Source organism: Pelophylax lessonae (assembly GCF_965119305.1).
Source record: "Pelophylax lessonae genome assembly, chromosome: 3".
Classification (NCBI taxonomy): Eukaryota; Metazoa; Chordata; class Amphibia; order Anura; family Ranidae; genus Pelophylax; species Pelophylax lessonae.
The window spans coordinates 505,858,885-505,877,719 of record NC_138770.1 but is presented as its reverse complement, the minus strand read 5'-3'; the positions used below and the strand labels follow the sequence as shown (position 1 = coordinate 505,877,719).

At 43.2% G+C, this 18,835-nt stretch overlaps 1 protein-coding gene across 2 annotated transcripts in view; it reads left to right on the top strand.

The window, feature by feature from the left end:
- Positions 1-18,835, top strand: part of LTBP1 (latent transforming growth factor beta binding protein 1) — a 513,632-nt gene that overhangs the window by 330,427 nt on the left and 164,370 nt on the right. For both annotated transcript variants that reach the window (XM_082249446.1, XM_082249447.1), the window contains one exon: positions 15,329-15,431. In XM_082249446.1, the coding sequence (XP_082105572.1) occupies positions 15,329-15,431 (103 nt within the window). The remainder of the gene's footprint in view (positions 1-15,328; positions 15,432-18,835) is intronic.

Genomic DNA, 18,835 nt, shown 5'->3' with positions numbered 1-18,835 from the left:
AGTGGATAGTGATATAAAACCCAACAAGTAATGTGTAAAGAGCAGTAACGCCTAGCGACAAACCAGAAAACCATACAGTTTTCCTTCTCAGCAAGAGCGGATCTCCTTCTATGGGGCTTTTGCCTAAAGCGTAACTCCCCTTTTGTTGAGAAAAAAAACATTCCCCTCTGGGTGATCTCTGTACATTACAAGGATTTTAATAAACTTTGTTGCAGACTCCTACCTTTTGTTATTCTGAAGAAATCACTTTTTGTTCCTCTGTGCCTCTGTGCTAAGTGAGCATAATTGGAGTGGTTTCATAATTATCAATCAGCTGTGCACCTCCAGAGCACTAATGAAAAAAATCTGCTGGGCCTGCATCCCTTTAGATGTGTTCCTATTGGGAGTATCTCACCAAAAAATAAAATTTTTGTTGCAGGGGATGCCAGAAATCTGACTTGTATCTTAGTGCAGACTTCTGGGAATGACTCAGGTTGTCTCAGCATTAAATAAATCAAATAAATTCTTCCAACATAAGAACAATATCATAACACATGCACAAATAATCAAACTTATATACCGTCCACCTTTGAAAATTTCAAAGGCAACATCACCACATAATAAAGGCCACAACAAGAAAAAGATGGGGGGGGGACCGCAGATCTTGATCCTTGAGGCGATCCTCTGAGGCGACTGAGCCCCAGCTATAAAGACCCCCTTAATATAGCCCTGAGAGAGAATACCAGAATTTTCCAGGAAGAAAGGTCATGCCCGATGCAACGGTCATTGGTAGCCCTTACCTGAGGCGCTGACCAATCAAAAAGCAGACACAGGTACTTGAGTTACTATGAGGAGATGTTACTAAGGGAAGATGTTACTAGGGGAAGAAAATTGATGGGAAGACGAAGGGGAACTTAAAACTAACTCTCCCGCTGCCATCCCATGAGGAAAAGGGGAGCAATAAACTGCGCCCATTTTCCTTACATTCTGTGTACAGAACACCTCCAGGTAGCCATATTGCATTGCTTTTTTAGAAAATTACAGAGCTGTAGATTAAAAAGGAAATGTAATTTTAAATAACATTCAAATACAAAATAACTTGTGTCGCAATCCTATACGCTATATTATTTTTCACTACTTTTTTCCTCGTATGTTTTGAGCTAACAAGTGAAAATCTGCCCTCATAACAATAGTACTAAGAACAATAGACCTCACATGCAGACTGCCTAGGCACATGGTATCATTGTAACCATGGTAGTGGCCAGGGCAGTAACATCCTTTGCACTATTAAACTCTGTCCAAACTTTTTCATTAGATAGAATTAGGACATTTTATTACTGTCTGTTACAACCTTGGAGATATTTAGTCTTATTTCCTAATCTTGTAAGTGTAAGTGCCTGTGACAGCAGGGCAAGAGATGAGGGGGTAGGTGACAGTTGTCATAAGGAAAGGAGGACACAGATAGTAATAGGTTCTAACACTTCTCCATATTACTGACAAAAATATTTTGTCAAGTCCTTGTTCCCAGTGGAATTATTTTAATTGTTACTGCCTCTGAAAGGTTCTGAAAGGAAGCGAGGGAAAGCCTCAATGGGGACAAAGGTGTACGATTATTAAACTGAGAAGTTTTCTCTCAGTTCAGTTCTAGGCAGTCCTCAGAGGAAAATGATCTCCTCTGCAGCCTGTTTATGAATCCGAGAACTTCTGTTCTCACAGGGAGAACAGAGGAGAAGTTTTTCCTATGAAAACGGCCGAGAACCATGGAAAAGGAAGATATTGTCAGATTACAGTGCAGCCGAGTTTAAAAAGTGAAATCGAAGTTTAAAAGAACACGTAATTACATGCATAGACACATGATAACTAACTAAATATCTATCTACTGTATATCTCTCTATCTGTCTATGTCTCTCTCTCTCTCTCTCTATATATATATATATATATATACATTACTATATTACCAAAAGTATTGGGATGCCTACCTGTAAGAAGAGGTTTTGTCAGAAAGGCTCTGGCAGAGGATGAGTTAAACTCACAGGCTAATCCTGGCTCCACCCTTCTCATCAAGGAAGAGCACTATTTAAGCTGGATCAGCACACAGGTTCAGTGCTGCTTTGTCTTCAGCCTTGTTGACCTGAACCTGCTACCTGTATCCTGTTTACCAGTACCAGACCCGGCTTGTCCTGACTATCCTCTGCTCTCCGCCTGCACCGACCTCGGCTTGTCCCTTGACCTCCGCTCCAGTCTGCTCCTTCTGGCTCCTGTATGACCGTTTGGCTTCTGACCCGGCTTGTCTCACTACTATCCTGCCACCAGCACCAGTTACCTGCATACCTGCTCTGGACTTACCCGGCTATCCCTGTCTGTGGATATCAGCCTGCTTCCAGCTACATCAGGCACTCGTGCTACTCTATACTCGGCACCTCCTGTCTGCACTATCAGGGGTCCCGAGTCAGAGGCGTAAGAGAGGCCTTCTTCACCATTCAGGCTCACCTCCAGGTACGTGATAGTACAAAGCAGCCAATGTCAGAGCCTGAACGAGGAACCTCTCCAATGGACGAATTATGCCATCACCTGGCAGCACTTACACAGTCTGTCAAGGACCTGCAAGAGGGTTATAACCGACTTGAGGGACGTGTCCAGTCATTAATCTTGTCATCTCCTGCAGCTCCTGCATCTCCTGCTCCTGGAGGATCTTCTGCCTCACCGGCTGTAATGTTTTTGCCACCAGAACCCCCGGGTACCAACCCCGGAAAGGTTTTCAGGCGATCGCAGTAAATTTAGATCCTTCCATAATGCCTGTGAGCTATACTTTGCCCTACAGCCCCGTACCTTCTCCCTGGAGGCTACCAAAGTAGGCTATGTTATTTCTCTTCTGCAAGGAGAACCCCAGTCCTGGGCCCACTGTCTACTTGAACATAAGGATCCTTGCCTATCAAATCTGAACTTATTCTTCGGAGCTATGGCTGAGTTGTATGAGGACCCTCAGAAGACCAATACCGCCGAAGCAGCCCTTCATACCCTTCAGCAAGGCCGCAGAACGGCAGAAGATTATGCGTCAGACTTCAGACGCTGGAGTGCTGACACCGATTGGAATGACGCCACCCTCCGCTATGAATTCCAATTGGGACTTTCCAATCCTCTAAAGGACGAATTGGCCCGTGTGGGGGTGCCAGGTTCTCTGGAAGCTCTAATTAATCTGGCTATCCAGATCGATCGGCGCCTAAGAGAACGCCGTTCAGAAAGGGCTGGTGAGCAACTTCGACCTATGTGGATGATGCCGCGAGTCTTCTGCCCTTCAGGGCCTACACCCTCAGTCTCTGCCCCACCTGCTGCGGACACTCCAGAGCCGATGCAGCTCGGCATGCTTCGGCCTTCTCTCTCTCCAGAAGAACGCCAACGCCGTCGGTTGAACGATCTATGCCTGTACTGCGGAGAGAGTGGACACTATGTGAGATCCTGCCCCGCCAAGAGCCGTAAGTGCTTAACTCTCTCTTCTATCAACCAGGAATCGAGTTCCCATAACTCATCTCACCTGACTGTCCTTGTCTCCTTACAGCTTCCAGAAGGGGCTATCTGGGTACCCGCCATTATTGACTCTGGAGCCTGTAGCTGCTTCATCGACCAAGAATTTGCTAACCAACTCAAGGTCCCTTTAAAGCTGAGATCTAATGGAATGGCAATCCATTTGGCAGATGGGTCACGTATAAAATCTGGGCCTGTCACTCAAGAGACTCTTCCCTTACCTGCCACCATATCTGGCAACCACAAGGAACTTCTACGCCTGGATGTTATCACTTCCCCCTTATTTCCTATCATTTTGGGAATGCCATGGCTACAGGTGCACAACCCCTGTATCAACTGGAAAACAGGAGAAATTGAGTTCTTATCCCCTTACTGTCGACAGCTTTGCTTCTTCCAACAACCTCTTCAACCCCCTTCACTGCTATGCATGGAGTCTGATGAGGAAGTTCGTTCCTCTGTTCCTGTGGTCTATCATGACTTTCTAGACGTCTTCAGTAAAAAAGGAGCAGAGACTCTTCCTCCCCACAGACCATACGACTGTCCAATCGAGCTCCTCCCTGGAGCCGAAATACCTTTGGACGAATTTTTCCCCTCACAGTACTTGAACTCACAGCTTTAAAGGAGTACATCGATGACAGCCTAAGGAAAGGTTTTATTTGCCCTTCCACGTCCCCGGCAGGAGCAGGGATTTTCTTTGTGGAGAAGAAAGACCACTCTCTCCGACCCTGTGTGGATTATCGGGACTTAAATAAGATCACAATCAAAAACCGTTACCCCTTACCCCTGGTACCAGAACTATTCCAGAGACTTCGTTCTGCTACCGTGTTTACCAAGTTGGATCTACGTGGAGCATATAATCTGGTGCGAATCCGGGAAGGTGACGAGTGGAAGACTGCATTTCGCACTCGTTTTGGGCACTTCAAGTACCTTGTAATGCCCTTCGGACTCTGTAATGCCCCGGCCACCTTCCAGCATTTCATAAATGACATTTTTCGAGACTTTCTGGACTTATTTGTCATTGTATATCTTGATGATATCCTGATCTTTTCTGTTACCTTGGAGGATCATCATGGGCATGTAAAGAGTGTTTTGGCCCGACTTAGGCAACATGGCTTATATGCAAAACCCGAAAAATGTGAGTTTAGCCGACAGGACATTCAATTCTTGGGTCTGGTTCTTTCCACAGAGGGCATCAAGATGGATCCGCAAAAAGTGTCTGCCATTTTAGACTGGCCAGCCCCCACAGACAAGAAAGGGGTACAGCGGTTTGTGGGTTTTGCGAACATTTATCGGAAATTCATCAAGAACTTTTCTGCAATTATTTCTCCTATCACCCAGTTGACCAGACAGGGTATTCGGTTTCAGTGGACTCCTGAGGCACAAGCCGCTTTTGAAACCCTGAAGACCCTATTTACCTCCGCACCTGTGCTCCGACATCCTGACCCCGCTCTACCTTATGTCCTGGAGGTAGACGCTTCCGAGTCAGCAGTTGGAGCAGTATTATCCCAACGCCAAGGCCCTGTTTCATCCTGTTGCCTTTTTCTCACGTAAACTGTCTCCTGCAGAGAGGAATTACGACGTGGGTGATCGTGAACTCTTGGCAATTAAAGCAGCTCTAGAAGAATGGAGGTATCTTCTAGAAGGAGCAGCTCATCCAATCCTGGTATACACAGACCATAAAAATCTGGAATACCTGCGAGCTGCGAAACATTTAAGACCACGTCAGGCCAGGTGGGCTCTTTTTTTTTCAAGATTTTCTTTCCACGTTACCTATAGGCCGGGATCAAAGAACACTAAACCCGATGCGCTCTCCCGCATGTTCTGTAAGGCGGAAGAATCTGTGATTCCAGATACAATCCTGTCTTCGGGGAACTTCCTGTTGCTACAAGAAGACTTACTATCCCAAATCAAACAGGCGTCTAGAGGAATGCCACCTCTTCCCGGAGTTACTCTACAAATGAAGGATGGACTTCTTTGGCACAACAATAAAATCTTTATTCCCGAAAGATTACGGGTCAATATTCTGGGCCTCTGCCACGATCACACACTCGCTGGTTACTTTGGTATCCAACTGCTCCAGCGTACCTTCTGGTGGCCTAGCCTGGAAAAGGACTGTAGGAAATATGTTGAGACCTGTGTCACCTGCATTCGGAACAAGACAACCAGAACTAAGTCTTGGGGTCTACTCAGACCTTTGCCAATTCCAGACAGGGCCTGGAAAATGATATCCATGGATTTCATTGTGGAACTGCCCCCATCCGAGGGTCACACTACCATCTTTGTAGTCGTAGATCGACTATCCAAGATGGCACATTTCCTGCCAATGAAGGGTACACCATCAGCCGCAGATACTGCCAAAATGTTCATCAAGGAGATTGTAAGATTGCATGGAGTTCCTACTAACATAATGTCTGATCGTGGGGTCCAATTTACCTCCAAGTTTTGGAAATCCCTTTGTGAAAAATTGAGAATTCAACTATCCTTTTCTTCAGCTTACCACCCACAGACCAATGGCCAGACAGAAAGGACTAATCAGACCTTGGAGCAGTATTTACGCTGTTTTTCCTCTTATTCACAGGATGATTGGGTAACGCTGTTACCACTGGCCGAGTTTGCCTACAGTAATTCTGAACATTCTGCTATTAAGCAAACCCCGTTCTTTGCCAATTATGGCTACCATCCTTCCTTCCTTGTCACCACAGTTCCCGAAGGGCCTGTTCCTGCTGTCCAGGACACGGTTAATTTTTTTACTTCCAATAACAGATTACTACAGGAAACTATGGCCAAAGCTCAAGAATGTAACAAGAGGTTCTATGACAGAAAGAGAAGAGGAGAACTGATCATGGAACCTGGTGACAAGGTATGGCTGGCCACAACCAACCTAAAACTAACCTGCCCGTCAAGGCCCCTTTCCAGTTAAAAGGAAAATTAATGCTGTGACCTATGAATTACTGTTACCTGAGTCTTTTAAAATCCACCCTGTCTTCCACGTATCATTGCTGAAATCTACATTTCCAGACCCTTTCCCTGGACGGATCAATGGGCCTTCTGAAACCATGCTAATCGATGGAGAAGAGGAATTCGAAGTAGAATCCATTATTGATTGCAGGAAAAGAGGCAACCTAGTCCAATACTTAATTAAATGGAAAGGTTATGGACCTGAAGATAATTCCTGGGAGCCAGTAACCAATATTCATGCAAAGGACCTAATCCAAGCATTCAAACGTAATCACCCTGAGAAACTAGCCCGTTTGGGCATCCGGAGGCTGCCCATTGGGAGGGGGCAATGTAAGAAGAGGTTTTGTCAGAAAGGCTCTGGCAGAGGATGAGTTAAACTCACAGGCTAATCCTGGCTCCACCCTTCTCATCAAGGAAGAGCACTATTTAAGCTGGATCAGCACACAGGTTCAGTGCTGCTTTGTCTTCAGCCTTGTTGACCTGAACCTGCTACCTGTATCCTGTTTACCAGTACCAGACCCGGCTTGTCCTGACTATCCTCTGCTCTCCGCCTGCACCGACCTCGGCTTGTCCCTTGACCTCCGCTCCAGTCTGCTCCTTCTGGCTCCTGTATGACCTTTGGCTTCTGACCCGGCTTGTCTCACTACGCTCCTGCCACCAGCACCAGTTGCCTGCATACCTGCTCTGGACCTACCCGGCTATCCCTGTCTGTGGACATCAGCCTGCTTCCAGCTACATCAGGCACTCGTGCTACTCTATACTCGGCACCTCCTGTCTGCACTATCAGGGGTCCCGAGTCAGAGGCGTAAGAGAGGCCTTCCTCACCGTTCAGGCTCACCTCCAGGTACGTGATACTACCTTTACACACACATGAATTTTAATCTTTAATGGCATCCCAGTCTTAGTCCGCAGGGTTCAATATTGAGTTGGCCCACCCTTTGCAGCTATAACAGCTTCAACTCTTCTGGGAAGGCTGTCCACAAGGTTTAGGAGTGTGTCTATGGGAACTTTTGACCATTCTTCCAGAAACACATTTGTGAGGTCAAGCACTGATATGGACAAGAAGGCCTGGCTTGAAGTCTCAGCTCTAATTCATTCCAAAGGTGTTCTATCGGGTTGAGGTCAGGACTCTTTGCAGATCAGTCAAGTTTCTCCACCCCAAACTAGCTCATTCATGTCTTTATGGACCTTGCTTTGTGCACTGGTCTAAATCATTTGGTGGAGGGGGGATTATGGTGTGGGGTTGTTTTTCAGGGGTTGGGCTTGGCCCCATATTGCTAATGAAAGGAACTCTTAAGACATCAGTATACCAACACATTTTGAACAATTTCATGCTTCCAACTTTGTGGTGTGAGTTTGGGGTGGAGGAACTTGACTGGCTCCCACCTCTGAGCTGGAGAATCTGGGAGGGAGATATTTCATTATAATGGCCAGTGAGATCTTCAGATCTCACTTTCATAAACTGGCCATTTGTGACAGAACGGTTGTGTACTGTGATGAAAAGCAGAGCACATGTTCTCTTCTCCTTATCTCAGCTACATAAACCGGTACACACAAGAAATCAGCCGTGATCCTGAGGATCATGGCTTTTCTCTGTTTCAAAAATGGACACCAAAGTTTGTGGGCTTATCTTTTAAGGGCCCCACATCCAGATTATAAAAACTTTAAAAGGGTAGTCAGGGAAAGGCAGATTTTAAAGGTGCCCAACCAAGTCTTGCTAAAAATATGGATTTTGTCAGTATCACAGTAAAATATATTTCTCAGTACAGTTTTATCTCTTACAATGCCTCAATATTTAGTATAGCTTATATACATTATACATTCATATACAGTTTTGACATTACCCATAACTCAGGAGGCATCTGTATACCTTTAAGTTCCTTGGTCATATATACATTGCTGTCAAAACTGGAGGGGATAATATATAACATATACTACATGGATTTCTGTTCTTAGTAGAGCTTGCATAGCATACCATATGAGCTTGTGGTTGCCTTTGGACATTGAGGTCTTAGTGTCCGTCATTGGTAACACTATAGACTCCCTGGAGTTTCCTTTTTTAGCAATGAGAATGTACGTAATATTTGCAACTATTGGAATATGTGGGACTATATAGTTTGATTTACAGAAGGTTATTGTATATGATGTGTTTTAAGCTTATTGTAGAAACTATCCTCAATTATACTCCTGAGGAAGCAGAATTTAGTCTCCACCTCATCACCTGTCCAGCAGAACAGGAATATGTAGGGGCTGATTTACTAAAACTGGAGAGTACAAATCTGGTGCAGCTGTATATGGTAGCCAATCAGCTTTTAACTTAAGCTTGTTCAATGAACCTTTGACAAAAAATCCTGGAAGCTGATTGGGTTCTATGCAGAGCTTCACCAGTTTTTGCACTCCCCAGTTTAAATAAATCAACCCTACAGTGACAGCACTTTAATTCATTTTGACTACTGTTTTCAAGCTGTGTAAATACATACAGTAGCGTACGGATAGGCGTGGTTTGGTGATAATGATGAATATTGGGGCATTGTAAGGCCTCATGAACATGATCATAAAAACACTGCTTTTACAGGTGTACAGCATATTTTCTTAGACCTCTAAACACAGTTCTATACTACGTGGCTAAGCATTTCAGGTGTTTAGATCAGTATTTTCAGAGCAGTGTTTTAGAGGCATGAAAAAAAATCAAATCAAAGCCACAAGCATATGAGCATAAATGTATTTCAGGGCCCAGAATAAATTATTATTCTGACAAGTAGAATGCATTTATGATCAATCCAATATGCTTAAACGTACGTACATATACAATATTAGTGGTGTATTAGAGGCATTTTTTTCTACCGAGTTCTGGCAGATATAGTACAGAATATTTAGAGCATAACTCTATATGCACATCTGCATGAGACCTTAGAGATAAATCTATTCTGTGAGCAGTATGTTTTTATTAGTTATTATTTTTTTGCAATATTAATAAAACAATCAATAATAGGGGTTCTTTCTTTTCTCTTTACCACTGTCCAAGATTAAAAAGGAAAGCTTTACACCTGGTACACATGTTTAGAATATCAGACGAAAAAAATGCATTTGGATTGATCATCCAATAATCTATTCAATAGGACATAGCTTTCGAGAGCTGATCACGACAATTCATGCAAAAATATATGAAGGGACATGCACAAAAATGTTTGTAACATGACAGAAGGAACAATTTTGGTGAAATTTGTATTGTGACCAAGACCATGTATGCTTGGAAACTAAAGAATATATTACAATACAATACATTGCATAAGTTTCAAGTTTGTATTCTGTCTTTCCGTAACTTTTCGTTACTTTAGTAACCTATTGATTTTTGATACAAGAAAAATGGACGATCATTCATCTGATATTCTCATCGTGTGTACTAAGTTTTAGGCTTTGGAATTGAGCTGGTGGGGGGGGGGGGGGGGGGGGGCTGCCTAGTATGTATGCCAGTATCCAATGTTTACTTTGTCATTTGACTATGACAGTAGTGTGAGACCTTTGGTCTCATGCATGATGGTAATCTTCAGAATAATGTTATTTTTGCACCTAGCATTCAACCAGTTTCTAACATTTCTGAAGTGCAAAAAAAAAATGAAGAATGTCACTATATTTGCTAGACTTTCCATAGGTGAACACATGCATGTCCCAGTTTTCTGTGGAAAAGGATTAAGTCCATGTAGTTTTTTTTTTTTTAGAAACATTTTAATAAAGATTAATTGTTTCTGTCTAATATTTGATTTCTTATAAGCAGCTGCCATATTTTATAAAAATTGCAATACCTCTCTTGTAAAAAGTATGGGAACTTTCTATTATATTTTGACATGTGCAGTACTGGAACTATCAGAATCTGTTTTTGCGTTGTTGAAACTGTAGGCCCCTACGCCTAGAAATGGTATTTCCATTCTGTTCCTATTTAATATATATAATACAGTATGTTAAAATGTATGTAACACTTTTTTCCTTTGTGACTTTGTGATTTAGAATTTGACATTTGTTTTTCCATTAAAATCGGAAAACTGGCTTTATTTTCTATAGACTAGGCTGACCTGCTGTGTTTTTAGTATGCAGAGGTGCTGAGCTAGGGGACAACTCTAAAATGTCAGAGTTGCATGTCTGAATCCAAAGTTTTTTTTCTTTAATTCTTTGGAAATATTAATAGACTGAAATAAATGGGGCAAGTTGCCTAATGTTTATTTCCAACTTGTAGTCAAAGTTGGGAAAATCCTACTAAATGTTTGTTATACCGTAGGTTACCATTTATACAGCATACCTACAAAAAATAAAAAAAGTGTATTTCTCACCTTTACAGATGCTTTTTTGAAGGTGTCATGGCAGACTTCAAATGTCTCTAAATAGGATCAATACGAGTCTGTCTCAAAAACAAGGCGCAAGACAGGCGGTGCTTCCTCATATTAACATACAATGGAGATGCTTAAAGCGAAGTTCCACCCAAAAGCAGAACTTCCATTTTAAGTACTTCTGACCCCCTACATGCCACTTTTGGCATGTCTTTTTTTTTTTGGGGGGGGGGGGGGCAAGGTACCTAGTTAGGACAGTTTATTTCTGCCTAGTCAGGAGTAAGGACCTAGTTCCTTGCTGGGATCTCTGGTCCTGGCAAATTTTTTCTTCTTAAATAGAAATTTTTTCTCCTGTATATTTCCTGTGAGATCTACAATCAACTGCCAGACTGGGCGACAGGCTGGATAATCTGGATCCAATAGTCACCCCAGTCTGGCCAGCGAGCGTGCGCAGACCTTAGCTCCTCACTAGTTTGGCCGCGTCATAGCCCCACTGGATGGGGGCTGGCCTGTGAGTTAAATGCCTCACGAGGTCACATATGACCGGGTCTCGGCCCAAGTCGTAGAGTTCCTTCTGGCCAACAGCCCTCCCATTTAGACTGGAGCAGTGCCCATCCGGTTCCTAGTATGGTGAGTAGCTGTCCCCCCTCTCACCCCTGGACATGGGCCCCTCCTTTGGATGGCCAGACCCCCGGGTTCCCCTCCTTCCCATCAGGCAACCCCCTTTCATCTGTGCCCCATCCTACCCCCCTCCACTTATGCTGGGACTGTTTGGGTAATCTGGTCAACCTTCTGGGGTGGGGGCAGGGCGCTATACTGGCGATGGGGGATGGGGGGTGCGCCACTGGCGACCGCATGACCAGCTGTGCGGGGGGGGGCTGTACCTGGTGGGGACTCCTGCCAGGGCCCTATGTCCTGCCTGGGTCTGTCCTTGAAGCCTAGGGATCCCTCCTGGGTCCCTGGAAGCCTCGTGGTACTGCCATTTTGTTGTAGCCTGTGTGTTTCTTTGCACGGTGGCCATGTATGTGTAGTCCGGAGGCCATTTTGCAATGGTTTGCTATTGAAAATAGTGGCGACCATGACAGCGAAGCCCTGTGGGCAGCGATTTTGGCGGTGGGAGCCCTCCTGATCCCTTGGTGCTGACTCCTGGATCTTTTTACTTCCTGATTGCCGCGTGTGCAGTGCAGATTATCCTGGTGGCTGCAGGTGCCTGTTTCTGCTGGGTGTTGAGTCTGATGGGGTTCTCTTCATCTCTGCTGAGGATCGCTTTGTGCCTGGTGATCGAGTAGTGCTCCCAGCACGGTGGGGGTTGTCCCTTGCAGTGTTTTACACCTTTTTTGTGGGGCCCCCCTGGTGACTCATGGAGTCTTTGGAGCACATCTCACCACCTGATCCCCTCTCTGAGGCTGCGGGTCCCTACCATCCATCGATGCACTGAATCCTTTGTGTCCCGGATGAAGGTGGCTTTCGGGGCAACGGGCTAGCAAAAAGTGCCCCCCACCTTCCCCTGCCTCCTCTGTCTCATCAGATCCTGAATCTGATTCAGCTGCTGCGGACGTGGGTCACCCTGCTAGGTCTGCAACCACGCGCCTGGAATTCTCTGATAGTGAGGATGATTCCTTCATATCTGCAACCACGCAAGAAAAGGCGCTGGTGAATGCACTGATTGTATCTGTGTGTGAGACTTTAAAGATGGAGGACACAGCTGCGACGGAGGTGCAGGTTCCCTTTGGCACTCACAAGCCATCCAGAGTGGCACATGTGTTTCCTTTCCCCACCTATTTTGACAAAATTGTCGCTAAAGAGTGGGGACGATCAAAGTGTCCCCTTGGGGTCCCTAAGTTATTTCCTAGGCATTTCCCCTGTGAGGAGTCCCTTTTTAAGAAGTAGACTGTTCCACCGGTGGTGGACCCTCCGGTTTCCAGGTTGAACAAGGCAAACATGATTCCGGTTGAAGAGTCCCCGGCCTTTAAGGATCGGCTGACAGGAAGGAGAAGGCTGTGGCCTGCAATATGTACACTCTGGCTGGTTTGGTACTGATGGCCGGTTTTCACCATTGCCCTGGTGTCGCAAACTGTGACTGAGTGGGCTAAGCTTTTTTACGCCATGACCTGGAGAGAGAACAGCCCCCCCCCTGCCTTTGCTGAGCTGGCGGACCAGCTGGTCCAGGGGCTGCTATTTATCTGTGATGCCTCTTTGGTTGCAGCTCCCTTAGTGGTTCGGCTCTCTGTTTCGGCAGTGGTCCTTCGGTGTGTCTTTTGGCTTAAATGCTGGTCTGTGGACCAGACTTTTAAAAAGACTTTACTGATCTCCCCTTGAAGAGGGAAGATCAGTAAAGCTGTTGCGGAACTACATTTCCCATGAGGCATTGTAGAACTCTGACATTCACAGACATGACTAGGCATGATGGGAATTGTAGTTTCTGAACAACTCGAGAGCCATAGTTTGTAGACCCCTGGGATTGACCAACACAAAGTGGCACATAATTCTGAAGTGAAAAGAAAATGATAAATGGTTTTCAAAATGTTTTAAAAATAAAAATCTGGAAAGTGTGGCGTGCATTTGTATTCAGCCCCCATTACTCCGATTCCCCTAACTTAAATTTAGTGTAACCAATTGCCTTCAGAAGTCACCTAATTAGTAAATAGAGTCCACCTGTGTGTAATTTAATCTCAGTATAAATACAGCTGTTCTGTAAAGCCCTCAGACATTTGTTAGAGAACCTTAGTGAACTAACAGCATCATTAAGGCCAATGAACACACTAGTTATGTCAGAGATAAAGTTGTTGACAAGATTAAAGCAGGGTTATGTTAAAAAAAATATCCTTAGCTATAATCTTACGGAGCACTGATCAATCCGTTTTTCGAAAATGGAAAGAGTAAACCTACCAAGACATGGCGGTCCACCTAAACTGACAGGAGACCATTAATCAGAGAAGCAGCCAAGAGGCCCATGGTAACTCTGGAGTAGCTGCAGAGGTCCACAGCTCAGCTGGGAGAATCTGTCCACAGGACAACTATTAGTCATGCACTCCACAAATCTGGCCTTTATGGCAAGAAGAAAGCCATTTACTGAAAGAAAGCCATAAGAAGTCCCGTTTTCAGTTTGCGAGAAACCATGTGGGGGACACAGCAAACATGTGGAAGAAGGTGCTCTGGTCAGATGAGACTAAAATTGAACTTTTTGGCCTACAAGTAAAATGCTATCTGTGGCGGAAAACTAACACTGCACATCTCCCTGGACACACCATCCCCATTGTGAAAAATCGTAGTGGTAGCATCATGTTGTGGGGATGCTTCTCTTCAGCAGGGAAGCTGGTCTGAGTTGATGGGAAGAAGAATGGAGCCAAATCAAGAGCAATCTTAGAAGAAAATATATTGCAAAAGACTCGAGACTTGGGCAGAGGTTTACAACCCTAAACATACAGCCAGAGCTACAATTAAATTATTTAGATCAAAGTATATTCATGTGTTAGAATGGCCCAGTCAAAGTCCAGACCTAAATCCAATTGAAAATCTATGAGAAAACTTGAAAATTGCTGTTCACAGATGCTCTTTATCCAATCTGACAGAGCTTGAGCTATTTTGCAAAGAAGAATGGGCAACATTTTCACTCTCTAGATGTGCAAAGCTGGTAGAGACATACCCAAAAAGACTTGCAGCTGTAATTGCAGCAAAAGGTGGTTCTACAAAGTATTGACCCAGGGGGGCTGAATACAAATGCACACCACAGTTTTCAGATATTTATTTGTAAAAAACTTCAAAAAACATTTATCATTTACCTTCCACTTCACAACTTTGTGCCACTTTGTGTTGGTCTATCACATACAATCCCAATAAAATACATTTACATTTTTGGTTGTAACATGACAAAATGTGGAAAAATTGCAAGGAGTATGTTTTTCAAGGTACTGTATATTAATGAGAACATATAGCAAATATAAAGCAGGTGTTATCTCAATTAGGTTGCAATTATAGAAATATATTTTATTCTCTAGTGGTCAGGCAAGTCCCACCATGCATTTTCAAAGGTAGTGAAAATAGTGTAACTGATTATTTAGCGACCTGGCAAAAGAAATGTGTAACATCTGAGCCAAGTTACCTTTTAAAACCAAGCACTATTACAAAAAAATAATTTGGTGATAGAAGTTGTGAGAGAAGGTGCTTTGGCTAGCCCCATCTCAAGCACACTGGTTACCCAGCTTTCTCTGATTCCCACTGACCTGGAACACACATGCATATTAGAAAGTCAAAGTGCAGTCAGAACTCTAATCTGCATATTTGTTCGGGATTATTGACTATAGGATCAGCAAGGCAGTCATGCAGCTAGGTTTTTTAAAAGTAGAGTCAATGGTAGCCTACAAATTCCTTAAATACCGGTTTAATTTATTATCACACCTAAACTGCACATTTTTTCTGTTGTCTGTATGGATTTTTTTAACTACCTTCTGCTTTATTATTCGTTTTTGTATTTTACCACTCTTTTGTAGTCAGTGGTGTTTTGTTAAGTCATTAATAATCATTTGTCTTCTTTTTTCTTTTCAAAGTGTGGTAAGCCACTTCCAGGACTTTCAAAGCAAGAGGATTGCTGCGGAACAGTGGGTACTTCCTGGGGTTTTGGCAAATGCATGAAATGCCCAAAAAAAGCTGGTAAGTAGTGTAAAAATTTGTATCTGGATATATGCTACAGAATACACCTTTGCATATCAAGACATACTAGTACACCATAGAGCAGGATGACATTCAATATAGAGGAATTGTCGAAATCCAGTTTTACTGACAATACTGTCAAGCGCCTCCTTGTTAAAAGATATGTCAGGAAATTTAAAGTTTCCTTTAAAGGAAAATTATTATGTAACTGTTTGGGTTGATAGTTTCATATTAATCGCAGAGTGTTTATTGACATTCTGTTTGCATATCTCCTCATCAAGGGAAAGAACAGTAGTGTCAACCTTGTTCCAATCAGGGAATATGTGATTGAGGTTATCGAGCTCAGAGCCAATGAGAAAGTGCACATGGCACAAAACATCTGTTGTGATTAGAAGTTCTGTGTGTAATCCTCAACTACTTACAAGTTGGTATGTTTACTTCAGAACAAAAGAAAAAGATCTTAGTAAGTCTAAGTATGTAAGCTATGGATTCCCATCATGTTTGTCCCCTTTTTCTTACCACATCAAAAAGAGCTTCTACTTAAAAGAGAAGTGTGGCAATGTAAAAATGCCCACCTAGGTGGATGCTGCATCTCTCCCCCACATCCTCTAGACTGGGAACTGAGTGATCAAAGACAGCTGATCGCTCGGTTCATTGGTCTTCAGTGAGCAGAGAGCCAGTGGCTGTCACTCACTAGCTCTCTGCTCTGTCCCTTCAGTGTACACTGGAGTGCGGGGCTGTGCAGGGGGCAGGATAGACTAGCTCAGTCTCCCAGCAGCTCGCTGAGAGGCTGAGCCAGCTGCCAATCAGGCATTTGGTTGAATCCGGACACTAAAATCTGGATCGATCCATAGCCTGGGCCAGCTGAGTCACATCAGCTGACAGCAGAATCCGGATCACAGGAGTGTAGAACTAACTGCACTCCTGTGATCTATAGGAAAAGTAGGGCCAAAGGAGCTTTGTCCCTACTACTCCTTTAAGTGTCATAGAGACCATAGGAGCATGTATGAGAAAAAGAATTGGGTTAATGCAGCAAAGAGGAAAAAGAGCTAAGGTGTGGGGCGTTTACAGATAATGGACCACCTCAAAAAATGTTTAATATGCTTTTCTCCATTATTCTGGGGGTTGGAGTGGAGGCATGCTGAAGTTATATTGTTCTAAAGATGCTCGGAAGCACTGGACATTTCAGCTTCTATATCATTTCTGTATCATTTGACTACTATGATTGGCTTTTACAGTGGTCACATGATATGGAGCCGATCCTGCTGACTTCCGATCTGTCTGTGACAGTTTGGTCAGTGTTCTAGGAGCGGAACATGAGCGTACACTCCAAACTCAAGCTCACCCTGCTGCATATAAACAATATGCAATTGAAAAGAGGTTTTTAAGCAGGACAAATTCAAATAAGACTATAACATTGTCTGAGTCAAGCTAAAACTCCCAAGTTTTGCCCTTCCAAATGTAGAGGTAAACAAGCTTTGTATGGGTGTGTAACCTTTTAAATGACATTTGTTTTTCTATGTTCAATTGTAATTCTCATATGTGTCTTTATAAATGCTAATTACATTTAAAAGGTTAAATTTTGTGCAGTCACTGATTGAATTTGCTCTTTTAGACATACTTGTGCAGACACATACAAATTTAGCAGGAACCTGATGATGATGAAGAAGTGAGAGGAGGTGGCTCTGACTGATGAACGCTGATTCATTTAATATTAAAGCAACCCCAAGGACCTGACTCATTCTCCAAAGTTTCCAACATGGCAAAGAGAATGAATCATGTTTAGGGCAAACAGTACTAAGGTACAGCGTTCTCTCCTCACAATGAATCATTTTCATTATGTATGTCTGGGAGTGGGACACACTTTCATGGCTTATTCTCAAACTTATATCAAGTTTCCAGGGCAACTTGGGAGAAAATAATACAATTATGTATTCCAGCACATCATTTGTTATTTTTGCACATTCCCTGCAGGTTCCCATTTTGTAAGTTTCCAGTCAGGACACGGCAAGTGTTTAGTTCTAATCTGCCAGCAGTGCAAGTCTCCACAGGGTACATGTCTCTTGGAATCATGGGGCTTGGCATCAGAACTGCCAGAGTTGTTTCTGAAAGACTGGAACTTTACTGGAAAAAATCTATTTAGCCTAGTTAATAATGAAAAACGAAACCTACTGTACATGGCTAACTGTGCAAGCAATGAGATTGTGTGTTTATTCTTACATAAAAAGGCATCAAATTAAATGTTCCTTTTTAGGAACAGTGCTGTATCTGGTTTAGGCTGATTTTCTTCCTTGACATTTTACTTTTTGACAAACGTGGCAGTGCTCTTTTTAAGACCGTAACGTGCATCCATCATGCCCAGGGCATTTTCCCCTGCCTCTCCTATGGTCAAAAACAAGAAACCCTTGCATTATATATTTTACTGCCGGTATTAGGTATTACATAACATATTGTAGATTCTGCACATTTAGATATGCTCAGATGAAATGGTGAAAGCACTACTAGTACATTTAATATCACAAGTTTTTCCAGGCCTTTGGCACTGTAATCTGCTACATTATAGGGATTGTGATTTTTCGACCCTGCTAGATTGTACAGATTGATTGTAGTGTTCTTTCTCTAAGCAGGGCGCACCTTAAACTAAACAAGGTATTTAATCAATTTTTAAAATTCAAAGTAAACTCTCCCATTTGTCTATGTCTCCAGGTTTTATTTTGTTGAGAAATCCCTTTGAAAAACATCCACTAGCATTTCTAGACTCAACCATCTTACATAAGGACAGATGATTCATGTAGCATTTACTTCCTGGAATCCATTTGCCCTTAGCTCAAGCATGCCAGCAGAAGGGTGTGCTAAGATTAGAAAGCTCATCCTCCAGGTGAAAGAAAAATAATTAAGACTCTGAGGATTTATAACATAAATTTGGCCTATGCCAGAAACAAGGAAGCAACAGCAGTACACAGTACACTACTGCTTAAATGTTTATAATATATATATATATATATATATATATATATATATATATATATATACACATATACCAAAAATGTTATAAATGGTGCAAAGGTGACATTAAAACAGTATTTAAAGATGGTTAACACAAACCCTCTACCAGTACAGTATGTTTAATATGTTGGTAAGAGGCTGCTCCTCATTAGTTTAGTGACCAATTCACTTTATTACCTAGTCATGGGAACAGGACTCATTCATTAAAACGGAACGTCACCCAAAAGGGGAAGTTCTGCTTCTTTGCCTTCTCCTCCTTAGGGCCCTTTCACACTGGGCATGTCCATTTGACGGAATCTGCTTGCTCAGCGAAGATTGATCCGCTGATCCCTGCTGTGCAGGCGGGTGACAGGTCCATCTACGCTCACTGTGCTGAGATGGACCTGTTAGAATCCCGC